This window comes from Muntiacus reevesi, chromosome 5 (genome assembly GCF_963930625.1).
Source record: "Muntiacus reevesi chromosome 5, mMunRee1.1, whole genome shotgun sequence".
In the NCBI taxonomy this organism is placed as follows: Eukaryota; Metazoa; Chordata; class Mammalia; order Artiodactyla; family Cervidae; genus Muntiacus; species Muntiacus reevesi.
This window is the reverse complement of record NC_089253.1, coordinates 89,328,943-89,349,583: the sequence shown is the minus strand read 5'-3', so window position 1 is coordinate 89,349,583 and position 20,641 is coordinate 89,328,943. Positions and strand designations below refer to the sequence as shown.

The 20,641-nt window shown below is 45.6% G+C and overlaps 2 protein-coding genes across 2 annotated transcripts; both read left to right on the top strand.

Moving 5' to 3' along the window:
• The first annotated feature begins 1,958 nt into the window (after window positions 1-1,958).
• On the top strand, window positions 1,959-13,516 carry CENPS (centromere protein S). The gene is made up of 5 exons (XM_065935787.1): window positions 1,959-2,134; window positions 5,026-5,149; window positions 6,275-6,308; window positions 11,150-11,216; window positions 13,086-13,516. Exons 1-5 carry the CDS (start codon window positions 2,078-2,080, stop codon window positions 13,224-13,226), a joined length of 423 nt encoding a protein of 140 aa, XP_065791859.1. The 5' UTR covers window positions 1,959-2,077; the 3' UTR covers window positions 13,227-13,516.
• Window positions 13,517-15,850: 2,334 nt separating this feature from the next.
• On the top strand, window positions 15,851-20,641 carry CORT (cortistatin). Its single transcript, XM_065935788.1, has 2 exons — window positions 15,851-19,313; window positions 20,386-20,641. Exons 1-2 carry the CDS (start codon window positions 19,170-19,172, stop codon window positions 20,602-20,604), a joined length of 363 nt encoding a protein of 120 aa, XP_065791860.1. The 5' UTR covers window positions 15,851-19,169; the 3' UTR covers window positions 20,605-20,641.

Sequence of the window (20,641 nt, the reverse complement as noted above, 5' to 3'; positions counted from 1 at the left end):
GTTTTAACCACTGGACCACTGGGGACATCCCCACCTGATTCTTTATCCCATAACTATCTCAAGACTCTGGCCCTCAGAGTTGGATCTGTGTTCTCCTTTCGTGGTGACCTCATCAACAAACTCCTTCTCTGCTGCAAACTTCAGTGTCAGGCCTGCTGCTTGTGGGGCAAACAAGCCTGTTGTTCAGTCAGTCAGTCGTGTCTGACTCTTTGCGACCTCATGGACTGCACTGCAGCACGCCAGACTTTCCTGTCCTTCACCATCTCCCAGAGCCTGCTCAAACTCACGTTCACTGAGTTGGTGATGCCATCCAACCATTTCATCCTTTGTCATCCCCTTCTACTGCCTTCAATCTTTCCCAGCATCAGGGTCTTTTCCAATGATGGCCAGAGTATTGGAGCTTCAGCTTCAGTATCCGTCCTTCAACGAATATTCACAATGGGTTTTCTTTAGGATTGACTGGTTTGATCTCCTTGCAGTCCAAGGGACTCTCAAGAGTATCCTCCAATACCACAGTTCAAAAACATCAATTCTTCAGTGCTCAACCTTCTTTATGGCTCAACTCTCAAACACGTCTCAGTTCAGTTCAGTCGCTCAGTTGTGTCCTACTCTTTGCAACCACACACACTGCAGCAGGCCAGGCTTCCCTGTCCATCACCAACTCCCGGAGCTTGCTCAAACTCATGTCCATCGAGTCAGTGATACCATCCTACCAACTCATCCTCTGTTGTCCCCTTCTCCTCCTGCCTTCAATCTTTCCCAGCATCAAGGTCTTTTCCAATGAGTCAAACAAGTCTAGTTTGTAACAAATGCTGAGTTCAGCTTCTTCATATTGGTTGCTTGAAATCTGGCAATAGTGGGAGTATTTACATCAAGGAAACCTGCAAATCAGGGTTTAATTCCTTGTTGACTGCTTATCGAAGTGGGGGGGGGGCAGATGTTAATAATGCAGATTGAACTTGAATTTGCATGGCGACTGTACCCTTTGTAGCATGAATGGCATAAGCTGAGGAAATATTCTTCCAGTATTTGACACTATTATTCAGTTCAGTAGAGAAGTTCCTTCCTCATGTCATCCAAAAATGAGTGAAACTCCAAAGAGTGAAGCTGGAAAGGAGGAAAATAACTGAAGAAAGCTTGGAAGCAGTGAAGATGTAACTGTTAGGTTTCACTATTTTTCACTTCTTTTTTTTTTTTAAGTCTTCACTGAATTTGTTACAGGGCTTCCCTCATAGCTCAGCTGGTAAACAATAGTGTTTCTGCTTTCTCTTCTCCTTTTTTTTTTTTTTGCCACAAGGCATGTGGGATCTTAGCTCCCTCACCTGGGATTGAACTCCACTGGATGGACCACCAGGAAAGTCCCTTATTTCTTTTTTTTTCCCCCTTATTTCCTTTTTTTTTTTTTTTAAATTCATGGCCACCTGGCATGTGGGTTCTTAGTTCTCACACCAGGGATTAATTCCGCACCCCCTGCAGTTAAAGTGCAGAATCTTAGCCACTGGACCGCCAGGGAATCCTGGTAAGTTCCTTAATTCTTTTTTTTTTTTTTTTTTAGTACCTTAATTCTTAACATAAAGGAAAATCAGCTAACACTTGGGTCAAAACTATATTCCTTTGGCAACGGCAATGGGGTGAGAAACTTTTTCGCTGAAGGGGATAGAAATCAAACATTTATCAGTGATCTGACTTTGTGACACTATAGAATTATAAGAAAAAAACCTCACACAAGATTTTGCAAGGCATATCAAGGTTGCAGCCGCATGGAATTTACAACCGAGTTGCGAACCCTTGTCCCTACACACACATTGTTTCTGAGAGCTGGTGTTGACAACTGTGCGGGGCGCAGAGCTGGGCCTGAGGTCCCCCGGGAGCTTGGCTGGGGCGGGGCGGGCGCAGGAGCGCTGTGAGGCCCCCTCCCCAGAGTCGCCGCCAGGGGGCGCGCGAGGCAGCGGCAGCTTCGCGCTTTGGCCCCCAGCGCGGCCCGTCGTCCGGCGCCGCGGCGGGAAAATCCGACCAGGCCGCCCTGGGGGGGCGCGTCTTTCTGTCCTGGCGCGCCAGCAAGGGTCCGCCCGCGGTGATGATGGAGGAGGAGGAGGAGGGGGCCGAGGAGCAGCAACGCTTCTCTTACCGACAGGTACAGGAGAATGGGGTCCTCGCGGGGCTGAGGAAGGACGGCGTCGAGATTCTGCGGGGAAACAGGCGCCGCCTCAGCCCAGCCTCGTCTTCGTACCGAGGCCCCAGGTCGGAGGCCGAGCTCGGCCGCCTCTGGCGCCTGCGCTTGAGCTGACCCCGCTGCCGCGGGGGGTGCTGGGAGGCGGTTTCCTTGGTTTCGCGGGTCGGAGCTTGGGGTGGCTGAGTGAGAGGGAAGATTCGAGGAAAATACCTGCCGTGCACCGGGAGTCTGGCGGCGGAGGCCCCCCTGGCTTTGTGACAGGCTCAGTCTCCTTCTCGGACAGCGTTGTTATGAGGCACGCGGCACGAGCTCCAAAAATGTTGGCTCCTCTAATCGGTGCGTCCATCCTGCGGGGGAGGAGACGGCCTCGGAACCTGGTGCAAACCCGGGCCGCCCGGCTCCGGAACCCAACGGATGTGGGTTTGAATCTCGACTCCGCACAGAGTGTTGTGTTGACTCTCCCCGAACTCATTTTCCTAGATGGAAAAATCAGGGTGATAATAACCAGCTCTCGGCATAGTTGCTGGTATTTAGTCTTTCAGTCAGCACCGCGAATAAATGCCGTGTGGGAGAGTCGTGAGAAAAACCAAGAATCTCAGAGGATTAACCGAAGAGAATTGGGAATGAACTCAGGAAAGGGGCGCTTCCTAAATTTCAGAAGCTGTTTACCCACTGCCTCCCTTTATTTTGAAGTTCGAGCCTTCAGAAAAAGTTGCAAAGTTAGGCACCCATGTGCCCCTCACCTCGATTAACCAGTTAACATTTTGCTGTATTTGCTCCCTTCTTTTCTTGAAATTATTTGATAATTAAGTACACTTAATGCTTCACCTTTTAGTTTTAATACTTTAACATGCTTCTTCCAAGAACAAGGTCATAATCTCTGATCACATTCAGGAAGCTTGATAATTGATAAAATCCTATTATCTAATATGAATCCATATTCAGTTTTCCCCAGTTGTCCCAAAGATATTCTGTCATGGTCCTTTTTTTCCTTCACCCAGGATCTAGTCGGGGATTCTGCGTTGTGTCTAGTCCTGGCTTTGGTCTCTCCTGGGACAGCTCTCCACCTCCTTTGGGTTTCATGACATTGGTGGTTTCGAAGAGTCCATTCATGGCAAAGATGTGGTAGATAAACTCTTTGAGAGCAGGGACTGTTCTTTTCAGTTTTGTATTCTCAGCCCCTAGTACAGAGCCTAGCTCTCAACAGACAATAAATACTTACTGAATAAGTGAGTCAGGCTGCAAAGATGGACTGAGAAATTTGAACCTTATCCTCTGTACAGTGGTGAACTGATGGAGGATCCCACTGTTCACTCAGCCAGGTGTTCTTGGCACTAGGTGGACAGCCGTGAACAGTACTGAAGGGTTCTGCCCTTGAGGAATTTAGAGTTTAGTAACTTAGCCTCTGACCCGGTGGCTCATTGGTAAAAAATCTGCCTGCAAGGCAAGAGACCTGCAGGAGTCCTGGGTTCCATCCCTGGGTGGAGGAGATCCCCTGGAGGAGGACATGGCATCCCACTCCAGTATTCTTGCCTGGAGAATCTTGTGGACAGAAGAGCCTGGTGGGTCCATGGGTTACAGAATCGGCTGTGAGTTAGCAACTGTGCACGCACAGGCATGACTTAGCCTCTATTGAAGAAGGCCCTTAACCTGTTCCAGGAAGTGGACGAGGGGGAAGGATGGAGGAATCTTCTGGAGCAATGAGAATGTTCCCCTATCCCTAGCCACACCTCTACACATACCTAACAAAAAGATGACTTTGGAGGGTCTTTATTCCTCCCAGGGTGGTGGTCTCTTTGTCTCTTTCCACCAACGCTTTCCACTTACCTGCTCCTGTGACATCTGAAACAAGGAAGGTAAGTCCCTTTCTTACCTGTCTGGCCTCTCCTCGGGCCCTGGACTCGTGTTTTTGCAGTCCCTCCTTGTCTTGCCTCTGCCATGAGCACTTGCTGGTAGAGGTGACGCTGTCTTGGGTTCAGCCATCACTACATCCGGTTCAGCTCCGTCCCCAGCATGGGTGGTGCGCGCACGGGTCTCAGCAAGTTTGTTGACATGAGACCGAGACCTTGGCGTGGTTTGTTTTGTTTCTTTACTCCTCTGCAGGCGGAAGAAGTGTTTTCCAGCACTGGAAGGTGTTGCTAAGGAGCACTGAGGGTCCTGTTGAGGTGGGCTAGCAAACCAGCAAATCAGAGGAGGATCCAGTGTGCCCTCGGGAGCCTTCCACAGTGTTGTCCTGATATTCATTCTTTGTCTTGTGCAGGAATGGGGCTGGCAAGGACTTGAAGCACAGGGACCAGTCCTTTTGTTTTTGCTTGATTAACTTCCATCTAGGGGCAAAAATCCCTCTCTTTTTTCACTGTGTTCTCCAGATACCTGGCACATTATTGACCAGGGGATTTTTTTGCAGAAACATAAATCAGTGGGGCCTCTGGAATGTGACTTGTAGAAACATCACTTCTAGTTAATGGTGATGATTTCGGTGAAGTAAAGATAAGGAATGACGATGGCAGGTCAGCGGGGAGAGAAGGCAGACTGGTATCTGGGAGGCACCTGTGTAACTTTACTCAGTTATTCCACATTTATGTGCCAAGTGCCTGCTGGGTGAAGGCGTGTGCTAACACGTTAGTATTAATATGTGCTACCTCAATGTTGCTGACTTGAGATGTTTCAATATTTGCTTACATAACAAATCGCTGGCCACAGGTGTTATAGTGCACTGGAAAAGTCACTCAGCCATTATGGAAAGTGCCGAAGGAATTTAGGCTGAGCAGACCGTCTTGGTCTTCATTTTTTAAGATGTGAAGAGCTCTTACTTGCAGTCTTACCCATGAAGTGTTTTGATTTTACTTCAGAGGCTAAAGGCAGCGGTTCACTACACGGTTGGTTGTCTTTGCGAGGAAGTTGCGTTGGACAAAGACATGCAGTTCAGCAAGCAAACCGTTGCAGCCATCTCAGAGGTGACCTTCCGACAGTGTGGTACGCAGCCCTGGGCTTCCTGCGGGTGTGTGGGAAGCCTGGAGGTTGATTTTGCCTGGGAGAAAGGCGGGTGGGTGCCATGACGTATCTCACCAACAGACAGAGAACATTATCACTGGACACCATCCATGAAATGTTTCTTCTATTGGCTGTAAGATTCAGTTTATGGGAAGAGCTATGTTTTTTTCTATTACAAGATTTATATATTTTTTCTTTCTGTTACACTAATAACGGGGGCATCAGCACCTTTATTTTATTGTTTTTTTTTATTATATTTTATTGTTTTAAACTACCCAGAATATTAGTTTTTTTTTTTTTTTTTTTAAACAAGGGCTGGGACAGGCTGCCCTATTTATTTATTTAATTTTGGCTGTTCTGGGTCTTCGTTGTGGTGTTCTGGCTTAGTTGCCTGGTGGCATGTGGAATCTTGGGGGCTTTCCTGGTGGCTCAGATGGTAAAGAATCTGCCTGCAATGCGGGAGATGCAGGTTCAATCCCTGGGTCAAGAAGATCCCCTGGAGAAGGGAATGGCAACCCACTCCAGTATTCTTGCCTGGAGAGTTCCATGGACAGAGGAGCCTGGTGGGCTACAGTCGATGCGGTCACAAAGAGTAGGACACGACTGAGCAACTAACACTTTCACTTTCTTTCATGTGGGATCTTAGTTCCCTGACCAGGTATAGAAACTGTGTCCCCTGCACTGGAAGGCCGATTCTTAACCACTGGACTACTAGGGAAGTCCTTGGACATTAATTTTTTTGTTTCATTGCTTTATAACTTGTTTGTATCACCCACAGTTTGACAGCTGGTATTTGCTTGACTTCAGGGGAGATGAATGTCTTCACAAGCCCTAACTCCTAGCACAATTTAAAATTAAGGGATAGTTTCTAGGGAGGAGAGGTGTAGCCACAATTACCAGAGGTTTGTAACGAAGGGTGGAGGTGGCAGGGAGGACACAGAGGTCGTAATGAATCCAGCAATGGAGCCACCCGAAGGGCCTCCTCTCACTTTCAAAAGGATTTGTAGTAGTCACTACACTTACTGTAGACATTGAGATTTCACTTTTATGCTTCTGAATTAAGGTTGAGATAGGCTAATTAAAGCACATCTCTTTTTTCTCTTTCAGAAAATTTTGCCAAAGACCTTGAGATGTTTGCAAGGTGGGTAGAGAGCTTGATTGTCCGATGCTGGGCTTGTTTCCTTGCTTTGATGCTCCCCATCTGGTGGTGAATTTCAGGGAAGCTTGAACCCCTCCCCACCCCATGTTTTGTGGAGACTGCCTCTAATCATGATTCTGTAAGAGTGGAACATCTGCTTTAATCATGTCCATTCAGACTTGATTGGGCATTTTTTGAAGTTTTCCTCGTATTTGTCGTTGAGGGAAGTGAAGTTATTCAGTTCCAGGTTAAAAAGGTGTGAGTCATGTCTCCAGGATTCTGTGCATGGTGCGCTTGATTTTAAGACTGTTTCTGCAGGTGGTGTGGTGCTGGGGTGTGAGGCTGGGCGCCGGGCTGGGCTGCTTTGTGGGGCAGCATGCAGGTGTCAGGATAATACAGCCCACGGCCCCATCAGCCCTGCATTTGCCTGCTGGTGACAAGTGAGACAGGCTCCTTGAAAAGTGTGTGTGACTGGCTTTCAGCTGGTAAAGTGTTAGCTTTTATAGTTGATTTATGCTCCTCTCTTCAATTAGTTCCATAGGTAATTGAAAACAATTGCAGCGAATTGCTTTTATGAAGCAATTTGAATGACGAAGGCCTGAAAGGGCTAAAGCTTTCTAATTTGCTCCCACTTGTGATTTGGTGCCAGCCTCTCCCACACCCCATACTTTTCACCTTTCTCCTATAGCTCTTTGTTTCTTCGATGAATATTCTGAATGAATTAAAGCAGTAGGTTCTCAGAGGGCAGGCTCTAAATCTTGCCTATTCCTGCGTATATGAGTCCCTAAAAACCGCTTAGCATCTTCAACTTGGCCAAAAGGGATCGGGATAATATATGGGATACTGACGGCTCCTGTGTTTTATCATCGTTAATTCAGGTGGTTGCCCCTTACCTGCGCCCACCCCCACCCCAAGTCGTGTGTGAAATACATTTATTGCCTTTACTTGCCATCTTTTTTTTTTTTAAAGATTTATTATTTTATGTTATCTTTGGCTGCACTGGGTCTTCATTGTTGCGCCTGGGCTTTCTCAAGTTTCCATACAAGGTCTTCTCACTGCGGTGGCTTCTCTTGTTGCAAAGCACGGGCCCTAGGCACACAGGCTCTATAGTTGTGGTGCACAGGCTTAGTTGCTCCAGGGCATGTGGGATCTTCCTGGACCAGGGATCGAACCCATGTCCCCTGAATTAGCAGGCAGATTCTTAATCACTAGACCACCAAGGAAACCCCTTGCCATTTCTTTTCTTCTTTTTTTTGACCATGCTGTGGGGCTTGTGGGATCTTAGTTCCCTGACCAAGGATCAAATCCATACCCCCTGCATTGGAAGCATGGTGTCTTAACCACTGGACCAAGGAAGTCCCTCTTCTTTTTTTTTTTTTTAAATATGAGTCCTTTATATTACAAAGGAAGACAAAAATGTAAATTAGTAGATAGATGGTGATTTGATTTGAACATAGAGTTTATCAATATAGATCAGAGTTTTTCCACCTCAGCACTGTTGACATTTTGGACTGGATGATTTCCTCATTCTGGTGGGGGCTGTCCAGTGCATTGTAGGGTATTTAGTGGTATCCCTCGCCTCTCCCCACTACATGCCAGTAGCAAGTCTCCAGCTGTGAGCTTCCTCCTCATTTCTGTGATAGCTGTAGGAAAAGACAATGACACATTTTAAATACTAGAAATAAAAATGAAATTAGAGCTATTTAGCATTGTAACACGTTAAGTTTTCAGGTACTGTGTGTTTTTTTTTTTTTTCCCCTGTGTGTTTTTTATAGTTGAGAAGCCTACTTCCTTTTGCTGGGCCCTGGGGCAGAGAGGTAGGCTTCCTAGGTGGCATAGTGGTAAAGAACCCGCCTGCCAATGCAGGAGACATAAGAGACCCAGGTTCGATACCTAAGTGGGGAAAATTCCTTCAAGGAGGGCATGACAGCCCACACTAGTATTCTTGCCTAGAGGATCCCATGGACAGAGGAACCTGGCAGGCTGTAGTCCATGGGGTCACAAAGCGTAGGACATGACTGAAGTGACTTAGCATGCACACACGGGGCAGAGATGTGTGGGCATCACTTAGACTTGTCAGCTGCACAAGGAAGGACTCATCTTTTGGGTAAAGGAGTCTGTGTAGAGGCCGTCAGCTGATGCTCTCTGAGCAAGACTGTCAGAGGCTTTACTTAGAAATGTTTCCTCTTCTGCAGTGCTCAGGGGTGTATACCAGCACTCCATAGACTTCTTCCTAAGAACTCTGAGCGAATTCAAGTGCAGATTTTCTTTGAAGACTTATCTGTTGTCTTAATTTTACATTGTCAAAACATTCCGTTAAAAAAAATATCCTGTTTTAAAGTTTATCACTGAATAGGACTCCCTGGTGGTCCAGTAGTTAAGACTCTAAACTTCCAATGCAGGGGGCCCCAGGCTCAATCCCTGGTTGGGGATCTGCATGCCATGGTGTGGGGGAAAAAATGTTTATCACTGAATAAAATAAAAAAAGCTTCCCTGGTAGCTCAGTCAGTAAAGAATCTGCCTACAGTGCAGGAGACCTGGTTCGATCCCTGGGTCTCGAAGATCCCCTGGAGAAGGAAATGGCAACCCACTCCAGTATTCTTGCCTGGAGAATTCCATGGACAGAGGAGCCTGAGCGGGCTACAGGCTGAGCGGGCAACTTAGCAACTAAACCACCACTACTGAATAAAATTGATAGTCCCAGAGGGTCACCTTTATCCTATGGTTTTGAGTTTTCCCTGTTACATAATCCCTGCTCCTATATTACCCCACTTTGAGAAATCTGAAATATATACTGCTATTTCAAGTTGGCTACCTATTAAATAGTCTTTGGAGGCTGGGAACCTAACTAGTATTTGTAACAATGTTTCTATGAAAAAAATGCACTTAAATTGTAAACACTGTAAACTCAGTTCACCTATAAACTTTGGAAAATAATCTCTCCACTTAAGTTGTGAATTTCCTTCATTTAATGTCTAGTCACCTAATGTTAACATGGTAAAGATGAAACATTTTGAAGAAGATAGGTATTCTATGGTAAATGAATTCTAGGGGCATTTTTGTTGTTCAGTCGCTAAGTCACGTCAGCCTTTGCCACCCTATGGACTTCAGCACGCCAGGCTTCCCTGTCCTTCACCATCTACCGGAGTTTGCTCAAATTCTTGTCCATTGAGTTGGTGATGCCATCCAGCCTTTTCATCCTCTTATCACCCCCTGCTCCCCCTCCCCTCAATCTTTCCCAGCATCAGGGTCTTTTCCAGTGAGTAGGCTCTTCACATCAGGTGGCCAGAGTATTGGAGCTTCAGCATCAGTTCTTCCAATGAATATTTAGGGGTATTTTGGGAATAGTCTTTAAAACCTGTGTTGCTAAACGTGTTGTATGAAAAATTGCCTTGTTCTCTAGAGTAATTTTCTGGAGCCAGAGGTTTGATTTAGGAGAGTTTGTGGTGTGTGGTGGCTGGCATAGGATATACCTGCCCCTCCATCTGGGAAAGTGGCATCATTAAAACACGGTGCAGAGAAACCAGGTGACCAGTTGAGTGGTGGAGAGGGTTGGCTCTGCTATTTGCTGAACGCTTCTTGTGATCATATATGCTGATCTTATGCTGAATAGTTCAGTGCTGCTTCCTCCTTACTCTTTTGTCCAGCCCTTCAGGAAGATGGTAACATCAACAGAGCAACTTGTCGTGTGATAGAGACGAGGGCCACAGCATGTCTCTGGTTCCTGACATCCTCCACACAGGGCACCTCTGGACCGGCTTTGTGGTCGCTATTCTGTCACTTTCTGTCTGACTCCCCCCACCCCACCCCCTTTCCTCTGTGCTAGTCCTTGCAGATGGCTAATGCCTCTTCTGACATGGATATTATCCCAGGATAGTCAGATACTGTCCGTCATGATGAGATGGCATGTGATCTTTTCACATTTGGCAGAATATGAAGGACTAATCTGGTCAAATTACAGAGTATAATTTCTGTGAGTTTTATCTTTAAGTCAACAGATATTTAGTGAGGACTTGCCATGTGCTGGTCACTCTGATAGTTATTAAGAACACAAAGACTCCCCCTTATTCCAACTTAAAAGTTCCTACTTATTTTTGGAAGAAGTTAGAAATGGCAAGAAAAGGTGTAATTAGGGTAATAAATTATTGAATAGAGCTCATTGTCTCAGATTACCTTTTAAAGCAGAGATAAGAGAACTGGAACAAGAACTTGAGTCCGCGTTGTGAGCAAGAAACAGACTCTAATTGAAAGGATGTTCTTTGTCCTAGCTGGGCTGTGTCGGGGACACATTATCTCCTAGTTAGGGAGGGACACGTGCACAAGCTTCTCCCTGTAATGTAGCCTTTGGAGAAGAGCATTAGGACTTTGGTATAAGCGAAGCTGTGCTTTGTGGAAATTCTCTGTTTCTTCTATTTAGTGTTCATCTAAGCAGCAGTGATCTTTGTATTGTGAGCTCTGTGCTGTTTTCTCTTTTCGCTGGAGGTGCCTCACAGACCCGCTTCTTTCTGCATGGTGGTCGCTGTGCCCACCGTGAGCAAGCAGGCCGTTTGGGAAGGCTGAATGCCTCTCACCCCTCTCCAAGCTCACATTCTCCAGATATCCTCGGCGCTCCAGTGGAGGTGGACAGATTGGCTTCTGCTTGCTCTCAGTCTCTTTATTTAATTGGGATCTTGGCTCATCACTTCACTCATTTCTGTGTCACTGTCACTTAACAACCTTCACCTGAAAAGATGGGCTACTTAGAGATCCTTGCTGATGTGAAATCTGGCCGTGAACTTTTGTGTTTCATCAAAACTTTAAATAATATGAAACATTTTGGTGAATTGTTTCTGCCCTTTCTACAGACATGCGAAAAGAAGCACAATTAACACTGAAGATGTGAAGCTCTTAGCCAGGAGGAGTCATTCACTGGTGAGAGATGGATTTCTTTCCTCACTCCCCTTTCCCATCAGAATACATTATTCCCAATTAATCACTGGCATCCACGAAGTGATTCCCCCAGGGCACCTTGCGTTAAAAATGAGACACGCTTCAACCGCTCAGACCTGCCTGTAATTTACAGTCTTTCTTTCACAGTGATGGATCTTGCTAAGCCAATTTGAAATTTTCTAATCAGCGATCTCTGGATTTCATAATTTGCCTTTTCTGTAACATCTCAAAACTTTGGTCCCATGTTTCAGCTACAGCAGAAACCTGTCAGACACAGGTCACAGGCTAGAGTATCTAGGGGGTGGATTTGTTATGGAGCCCACAATTTTGGTGGGCCAGGTGTGGAAGGAGTATCAGTACATCTGGGGTGTGCAGGCAGTTGAGCACATTTTCTGTCTTTTCGGAGATGTCAAGACATCATCCCAGCCCTGCCCTCACTTTACAGGTGAAGCTGGGATCGTCCCAGGCTAGTTGGCTGTGGCCGATGGCAGATCAGGATGCCTGTGAGGTTTCCTGAGTTAGTCTGACCTTAGCAGTCAAAATACTTTTACATTCCTCCCTAGGATGTGAGCTCCACAAGGGCAGGGATTTTTTCTTTTCTTTTTCTTTTTTAAGGGCAGGGATTTTTATGTCTTTCTTCTTGGCTCCATCTGCCATGCCTAGAAAAGGGCCTGACCCACAGTAGGGGCTCATGAGTAGTTGTTGAATGAATGAACTTGTGTAGCACTGACATTTCACACAGGACTTCTGTAGGTCATATTTTATACACATTATTTAAAGCTCACAATCACCCTATGAGGGTTTTTTGTAACATGACTAATTAGCCCCATTTTATAGGCCAGACTACTAGAGTTAAGTAATTTCCCAAAGTTAAATATGAAGTTTTCTTGTTGACAGCTGACCCTTAGCCTTCAAACCCTGAATCCAGTACTGATTCCACTGGACTTTTTTTTTTTTTCTATCTCTGCTCTTCTAATATTGTTTCTCTAAAGTTTAAGTCAAGGTTAAGGATGATACGATTCCTAATAGCTCCGGTGCCTGGTGGTGCTGCATATCAGTGGAAAAGACATTTTTCTCTCCTCCAAAATTCTCTCTCAGAACTGTAACTTATCAGCTTCAGTAAGCAGTTTCTATCTTTTGTAAGGAATTGGCGATGCAAGTCATCTTAGACTATTAATTGGGAAGTTTTCTGTTTATTGCGTATGTATTTACCTCAGAATATTGTTTTAATTTTGGACTGTTAAATTTTTTTCGTCTGACAGAAGCCTGTTACTGAAGAGTTGCAGCTAAATTTGTGCATTTGACTAAATCTTCCCTGAGGGCAAGGACCTTGTCTTACTATCCTTGTGTCTCTAGGATCTGGTACACAGGAATTGCGCAGTAATTTTAGTTGGGTAAATTTAGGGCTTTTGACTTTATTTGTGCTTTGTAGAGTATATTTGTGATTGGCATGTCTTTCATAAACTACAAGTTTTAATTCTTCTGATTATTCAAGGAGCTCCTATGTTAGTAAGCAGTGAGCTGACTTTTGTCATTGATTTCTTCCAGAAAAAAAAATTTGAAGCTGTGTTTAACTCCGAGGAATGTAACCCTGGGCGGGAGTGGTTGGGAAATGGCATAGATTTTTTCCTCCCTGACTAGACTTATCAATGGCTTTACAGTCAGGTAAAAATATAATTAAAAAAATATTTTTTGAGGCTTCCCTGGTAGCTCAGGCAGTAAAGCGTTCTATCTACAGTATGGGAGAGCTGGGTTTGATACCTGGAGAAGGGAGTGGTATTCTTGCCCACCCCTACCCCCAAAACAAGGGGCTCAATGGGGTGTTTAAAAATATATATATATTTTTTGTAGCTAAAATACATCACAGAGAAAAATGAAGACATCGCTCAGCTTAACCTGGAAAGAAAAGCAAAGAAGAAGAAGAAGTTGGAGGATGAAAACAGAAATTCAGTGGAGTCAGCAGAGGCTGGTGTAGAGGAAAGTGGGAATTAAACCCCGTTGCAGTTTGGAGAAAGCAGCCTTCAGCAGGCAGAGTGGCTAAAAGCACATAATGCCAATGAGGGTTCTGAAAGGGTAAGTGGAGATTAAAAGACAAAAGGCTTGGGTGCTTTTTGTATTGTACTCTCCAAGTCATTGACTACAAAAGCTGGTTTAAAAGAGAAGTGGAAACTCTTAAGCAAAATACTTCCATGTCTTACTGAAGCACATGAAAAGGGCATGGGTTTGAATGGTATATGTTGGAAATTGTATCTATTGTGTTAATAAAATTATGTTAGCAATTACATATGGTTGACTTTTTCAAGCAAAAAAATCATATGTTCATTCTTTTATATAATTTTTCAGGCTGACAATCCCTGAAAGATGACTAAAGCTGTATGTATTTAGTCCTGTTTTGGCTGCACCATGCTGCTTGTGGGATCTCAGTTCCCCAAGCAGGGACTGAACCTGGGTTCTTGGCAGGGAAAGCACTGAATCCTAACCCCTAAACCATCAGGGAAGTCCACCAACGTTGTTTTTTAAACACTTGTCACTTGTGGTCATAAGGTAAAAGGGTGGATATTTGGAAATGGTCCTTTTCACTTTTGAAAGGTGATTTTCTTCAGAAACAGTTCATGTGACTTTTCTCTGGCTATTTTGTGATTGTGGTTGGCCACACTGGATGGAACTTTTGCTTGAGAAGAAAGTCTGACTACTCCTCCAAACAGGTCAGTGTGCACCTTCTCTTTCAGGTTGTGAGAGATGATGCTTCCAGGAATCCCAGATCTGCTGTCTTCTCCTTGGGGTTTCTTAGAGGGCCAGGGCGAGCGTGCCTTTTAACCCGTTGGGACAATAGCAGCAGAGAAGAGGAACCGGCATTTACAGCGTCCGTTCTGTGTGCCAGGTGCTACTCTAGGTGCTCCAGAGAGTATTTCTTCACACATTTTCACAGTATTTTTATTTACTTTAAAATACTGATTTATTTATTTGGCTGCACCGGTCTTAGTTGTGGCACAAAGAAAGTTTAGTTGCGGCATGTGAACTCTTAGTTGAATGGGATCTAGTTCCCTGACCAGGGATCGAACCCAAACCCCCTGCATTGGGAATGTGGACTCCTAAGCCACTGGACCACAGGGAAGTCCCTTACTTGTTTATATTTTAGACAAGTGGTCCTACCACACATTCTTCAGGGATTATAACACAGGGGTGGTCAGACTTTGTAAGGAGTAGCTGGGTGTAACCCTGAGTTCTCAGAAACTGCCTCTTGCCCACTGCATGTTCTGTTCAGGGTTTAGTTTACTCTGGCATGTCCATGTGATGTCAGTCATCCTTTCCCATTCCATCTTTGCTGACCATTGGCAGAAAGGAGTTGTAGGGCTCTTTCTCACAGGCTTGCTTCCTTAGAGTCCTGGAAGCTTGTCTGAACTTTAGACTTATTAACTGTATAACCAGCTGACTGGCCATATAAAGCAGCACACATCTTTGAAATAGATGTGGCCTGGTAACATAGTTGGGGCGATTTATATTTATAATGTTTGTTGTCTTTCTTGTGATGTGGCCTGGTAACATAGTTGGGGCGATTTACATTTATAATGTTTGTTGTCTTTCTTGTTACACCAACTCCTCAAAAAAAGGTGAAATAAAAGATCCTGCATTAGTTTTTTATTACTAAATTAACAAACCAGGGAAGTTCCAAAGCATCCCCTTCTATACACAGCAACAGCTGGAATATGTTGGTCGACACTTGTCATATACAGCTGGTACCTCGACACCTAGACGTCTGGGAAAGTGTAATCAGGGCCCGCTTACTGCCTTTACTGAATTGTGGAATCTGTAAAGAACCCTTAGAGGTCATGGAGTCCAGTCCTCTCACCAAGTAGGAAGCCCTTCTACAGCACTGATGACTAAGGTCCTCTAGGCTCTCCTGAACTCCTCAGGTGCAGAGTGCCCTTTCTGTTAGTGGACACTAAATTGTTGCAGGTTTCTTCTGTGTGTAGAGAAAAGTCTTTCACCTTCTCTCTAGGTCCTGCTGCTATGTCACTTCAGTCGTGTCCAACTCTGCTCAACCCCATAGACGGCAGCCCACCAGGCTCCCCCATCCCTGGGATTCTCCAGGCAAGAACACTGGAGTGGGTTGCCATTTCCTTCTCCAATGCATGAAAGTGAAAAGTGAAAGTGAAGTCGCTCAGTCGTGTCTGACTCTTTGCCACCCCGTGAATTGCAGCCTACCAGGCTCCTCCATCCATGGGATTTTCCAGGCAAGAGTACTGTAGTGGGGTGCCATTGCCTTCTCCATCTAGGTCCTAGTTCTGCCCTTTAGAAGAAACAATCTCCCTTTTTCAAAATAATCCAGTACTGAGTCCCTTTTAGTCCAAGTTCCCATAGTACATCTTTTTAGAAACACACTTTCTTGCATAAAACATTGGATTGTCAGCTCCCTATGGGTGGGCTTGGAAATGGTGATCACTTGGTGCCTTGTGTAGGACCATACACACACACACACACACACACACACACACACAGCCTTGTGTAGGACCATACACACACACACACACACACACACAGCCTTGTGTAGGACCATACACACACACACACACACGTGCCCCATGAATACTGGGTCCCTGGAGCCTGAGATGGGCAGCAGAGGCACACGGGAGGAGGAGCCCTTGCTTGGGTTTCATGACTCTCACCAGGGATTTCCATTGTTTTGTGGTGGGGAACTTTTCTTTATACTGTGGGGAATAAGGACTTGGAGTACCTTCTTTAAAAAAAATTTTTTTTTGGCTGTGCTGGTTCTTTGCTGCTGTGTGCAGGCTTTCTCTTCTGGTATGTGGGCTTCTCAGTGCAGTGGCCTCTAGTTGCAGAGCATGGGCTCTCAGGTGCCTGGGCTTCGTTGCTATGCAGTATGTGGGATCTTCCTGGATTAGCCAACGGACCACCAGCAAAGTCCCAGGATATCTTTTTAGTGGCAGTTCCTAATGTGAGTCCTGTTGTGTTTTCCACTTGTGTTAGGTGCTTATCATGATCTTATTTGATTCACAAATTCTATGATATAGGCAGTAGGTAGTGTTTTTATCCCTATTTTATAGATGAGGAACCTGAGACTCTAGAGAGGTTAATTAAATGGCAAAACCAGGAATTTAGTCTAGAGCCCTCACCTGGAAGTACTAAGATACATTGCCACCTCCTTGAAAGCAGCCGGTAACAAGATGACAAAGCCTTCCCTGGCCTACAGCTCATAACCTTCCTTGGCACATGTCACACCGAAATTTTACTTTTCTCTCATTTGCAGAGCATGTATCCTGCCCCTTAGAGAGGCTGGAACAGCCCTGTCAGGGTGGATGGTCTTCGTCCTTCTATGTAGTACACGCTAGGTATTCAGTATTCAATGAGTTAATGGAACAAATTCAAAATATTCTAAAGCTATAAGAAGCTGGGTGAGCTACCATGATTCTCTCATCTGTAAGAATATCTGAAGTGAAAGTCACTCAGTCATATCTGACTTTTTGTGACCTCATGGAATATACAGTATACATACAAAATATATAAAAATACACTCAGAGGAGAAAAGTGGGAAAGGACTATATGCACCTCCACGTTTCATGGCTCAGTCAAGACAGTAGATGACAAACGTTCTGCCTCCATTATTTCCCATTAAATTTTTAAAATGTTGAACTGGTTTCAAGTTTAAAAGACATGAAAGTGAAGTGGAAGTGAAAGGCACTCAGTCCTGTCCGACTCTTTGCGACTCCATGGACTCCATACAGTCCTTGGAATTCTCCAGGCAAGAATACTGAAGTGGGTAGCCTTTCCCTTCTCCAGGACACCTTCCCAACCCAGGAATTTAACTGGGGTCTCCTGTATTACAGGCAGATTATTTACCAACTGAGCTATCAGGGAAGCCCTAAGAATATCTAAACATTTTAAAATATCATTTGTGGGAATTAGGCAAAAAAAAAATTTGGGTACCAAAAAAGGACTAAAGCAAGATGCACTTTATGGCCCACGGTGGGTCATTTGGCTGTGCCGATCTTACCTAGCATCTTAACAAATGTGCAGTGCAATGAAATTTAAAATTGAGATTTCCCTTGTGGAGGGGTGTGAACCAGCACTTTGGAAAACTGAAAGTGTCAGCGTTCACTTCTGGAATGTGCCATCAGTTCTTTGGTCGCTTTACTTCCCTTTAGAACCTGGCTTCTAACATCATCTTAGTAGGTTTGTGGTGGATGTTTCTGATTTTCCTAGCTGTCTCAGGTAGAGAGGGTCTGTACATTTGTCTGTGTGATTCTGAACCTGGGACCCGCAAGGAGGAACCAGGGGTGGCAGAGACAGCTTGATGTGGGTTCTCAGTAGTGGAGCTGTCGTCAGAAGGAGAGGAGACCCTGGGAGCTGGTCAAGTGTAGGGCATTCATTGGGCTTCCCTGGGGGTCTAGTGGCTAAGATTCCACACTTCCACTGCAGGCAGGGCGGGGTGAGGCAGGGCGGTGGGGGGCGGATTGGGGGGAGCGGGCCTGGGTTGGGGAATTTCCACATTCCTTGAGGTATGGCCAAGAAAAGAAGAATCTATCTGCATTTCCACCTTAATAAGGTGATTGATGCAAAGAGCTGACTTATTGGAAAAAACCCCAATGCTGGGAAGGATTGAGGGCAGGAGAAGAGGGCAACAGAGGATGAGATGGTTGGATGGCATCACTGACTCAGTGGATGTGAATTTGAGCAAACTCCAGTAGATAGTGAAGGACAGGGAAGCCTGGAGTGCTGCAGTCCATGGGGTGGCAAAGACTTGGACGCGACTTAGCAATTGAATGCCAACAAAAGGTGATCACAGTTTGGGAAAGCCTGGGCCAGAGGACCATGGTCTGCTGGCGGGGAGGTGGTGTGGGGAACCAGCACTTGGTGACCCGAGCTGGTCTGGTGAGACCAGTGGATGCTCTGAGTGACTCCCAGAGTCCTCACCATCTCCTTGTTGCTTCTGCCCAATCTGATTCAGTCATTCTTTCATGTGGGCAAAATTGCAGATTTTAAGTTCCTTTGTTGTTGAAAGTGTTAGTCGCTCAGTCGTGTTTGACTCTCTTGCAACCTCATGGACTGTAGCCCGCCAGGCTCCTCTATCAATGGAATTCTCCAGGTAAGAAGACTGGAGTGGGTTGCCATTCCCTTCTCCAGGGGATCTTCCTGACCCAGGGATCGAACCCGAGTTTCTTGCTTTAGCAGGCAGATTCTTCACCACTAGCACCACTTGGGAAGCAGGTGGTGTTCCTTGTTGTTCAGTTGCTCAGTCATGTCTGATTCTGTGTGACCCCATGGACTGCAGCACATCAGGCTTCCCCGTCTTCCACTATCTCCTGGAGTTTACTCAAATTCATGTCCATTGAGTCAGTGATGCCATTCAACCGTCTCATCCTGTCGCCCCCTTCTCCTGCCCTCAAACTTTCCCAGCATCAGGGTCTTTTCCAGTGAGTTGGCTCTTCCCATCAGGTGGCCAAAGTATTGGAGCTTCAGCTTCAGTCCTTCCAATGAATATTCAGGTTGATTTCCTTTAGGATTGACTGTTTTCATCACCATAAACTTCTTATTCAGGGCTAATTTTGTATTATGTTAAATCACTTGGTTTTGTTCTCATGACTTCCTGATTGCTTTGGCATAATTGCGAGGAGGTGGAACTTCTAGGCAAGCGCACATGCATCCCCAAGTAGGAGCAAATCCACTCTTGACACAGGAAGAGCGCCGAGGCTTTAATGAAGGGGTTAAATCCGGTCCTGAAGCACTTTTGTGAGCACTGATTGCTCAGGCTCGTGCGTCACCACTTGAATGTGAGGGGAGAGGGGGTACAGGCTTTAGATAGGCATATATACAAAAAAAAAAAACAGCTGCAGGTTGAGCTGAAAATAGCCCCCTCAGTCTGCAGAGAAGAGACTCAAGTCCACAAAGCAGCGGTTTCAGGGGCTGCCAAGCAGGATGAGCAGCCCCAGAGCTGGAGACAAGTACCAGCCAGCCTGCAAGATGCTGGCCCTCTGCTTGCTGCTGCCGCTGCTGCTGCTGCCCTCGGGGGCCGCCACTGCCCTCTTCCCAGAGGGCGGCCTCGCCGGCCACGAGAGCGGGGTGAGTAGTCTGACTCGGCTGTGTGCTCACCCTCTTGTGACCTGTCCCTTCCCTTGGCACATCTCGCCACCCCGTGGATCCCCCCTCTTCGCTTGTGGCTGAGTGTGTGTACAGCACAGACTGCAGGGCTGGCCTTTGCCAGCTGCCCGGTGCTGTGATGTCCACAGAGACCATTGACTCAGCATCATCTTCAGTCATTAGGAAACTTGTTAGAGAATGCTGACACTAAGGGGAGCGTCTTCAAGCTAGTGATCTCCACCTGCCAGTCTTTGAAACACAAAGCTATCACACTGACCTGCTGCAGTGCAATTGGTCTACTGCTGCCGCCACTGTGGCGTTAGGCACACTTACTTGTAGAATCTTAATTTATACATACAGCCCAGGTTCTCACTGGCTTAGATTAATTGACATCATTACATTTTTCATTGTGAGAAGTTGTAACTTAATGAGGTGATTTACTTCTTTTTTTTTCATTTTGAAAAACTTCCAAGAAAGAGTACATAAAGTTGACCATTAAAAATGGATTTTTCCCTGAAATTAGCAGCTGAGTTCCAGACAAGCCATTCATCATCAGATTACTCCTTAAAGCTTTCTAAGGAGTCTGAAAGGCCAGAATATAATGTCTCAATCTGATCTGTCTTTAAAAGCAATTTGTGGACAGCCAGGAGTAAGACCAGAGATGGAGAGATGGGAAACCAAGCGAAAGGAGCCTCATCTAACTTGGGGGGCTTCTTACCTGCCAGTCACTTGTCAGGGAAAAGGAGACATCTCCCAACCTCTTATAATTAAAAAGATTAGGGGCAAAACAAACAGATTTTTTTTTCTTGATTGAATATATTCAAGTTTTTCTTTTCTCTAATTAGAGCAATTCTCTTGAGGTATTCTCTTAACTTTGCATGCATGCTAAGTCGTTTCAGTCATGTCCCTTAACTTTCTCATCCTTTAAATGGAAATATGGTTTGTCGTTCTGGAGCATCATTTTTTTTTTAAAGGAAGGAATTATTATATCTTAATGCTGGCTGAATCAGATGATTGATTTGTCTTTCCTTTGTCCTCTGCTTCTTTTTAAAAGCACATGCAGGAAGTGGCAGAAATAAAGACAAACAGCCTGTTGACTTTCCTTGCGTGGTGGTATGAGTGGGCCTCCCAGGCCAGGGCAGTGCCCTTCGTAGGAGGGGAAGCCAGGGAGGTATCCAAACGGCAGGAAGGCGCACCCCTCCATCAGTCCACACGCCAAGATAAAACACCCTGCAAGAATTTCTTTTGGAAGACCTTCTCCTCCTGCAAGTAAAACTCCACCCATAACTACTCGTGCAAAGGGGTGTACC

Excerpts from the sequence above, each read along its gene's own strand:
- CORT (XM_065935788.1), top strand. The coding sequence starts at position 19,170 with ATGAGCAGCCCCAGAGCTGGAGACAAGTACCAGCCAGCCTGCAAGATG. Across the intron at positions 19,314-20,385 it reads TCGCCGGCCACGAGAGCGGG|CACATGCAGGAAGTGGCAGA; the intron begins GTGAGTAGTCTG and ends TCTTTTTAAAAG.
- CENPS (XM_065935787.1), top strand. The coding sequence starts at position 2,078 with ATGATGGAGGAGGAGGAGGAGGGGGCCGAGGAGCAGCAACGCTTCTCT. Across the intron at positions 6,309-11,149 it reads GACCTTGAGATGTTTGCAAG|ACATGCGAAAAGAAGCACAA; the intron begins GTGGGTAGAGAG and ends CCCTTTCTACAG. Across the intron at positions 11,217-13,085 it reads CCAGGAGGAGTCATTCACTG|CTAAAATACATCACAGAGAA; the intron begins GTGAGAGATGGA and ends TATTTTTTGTAG.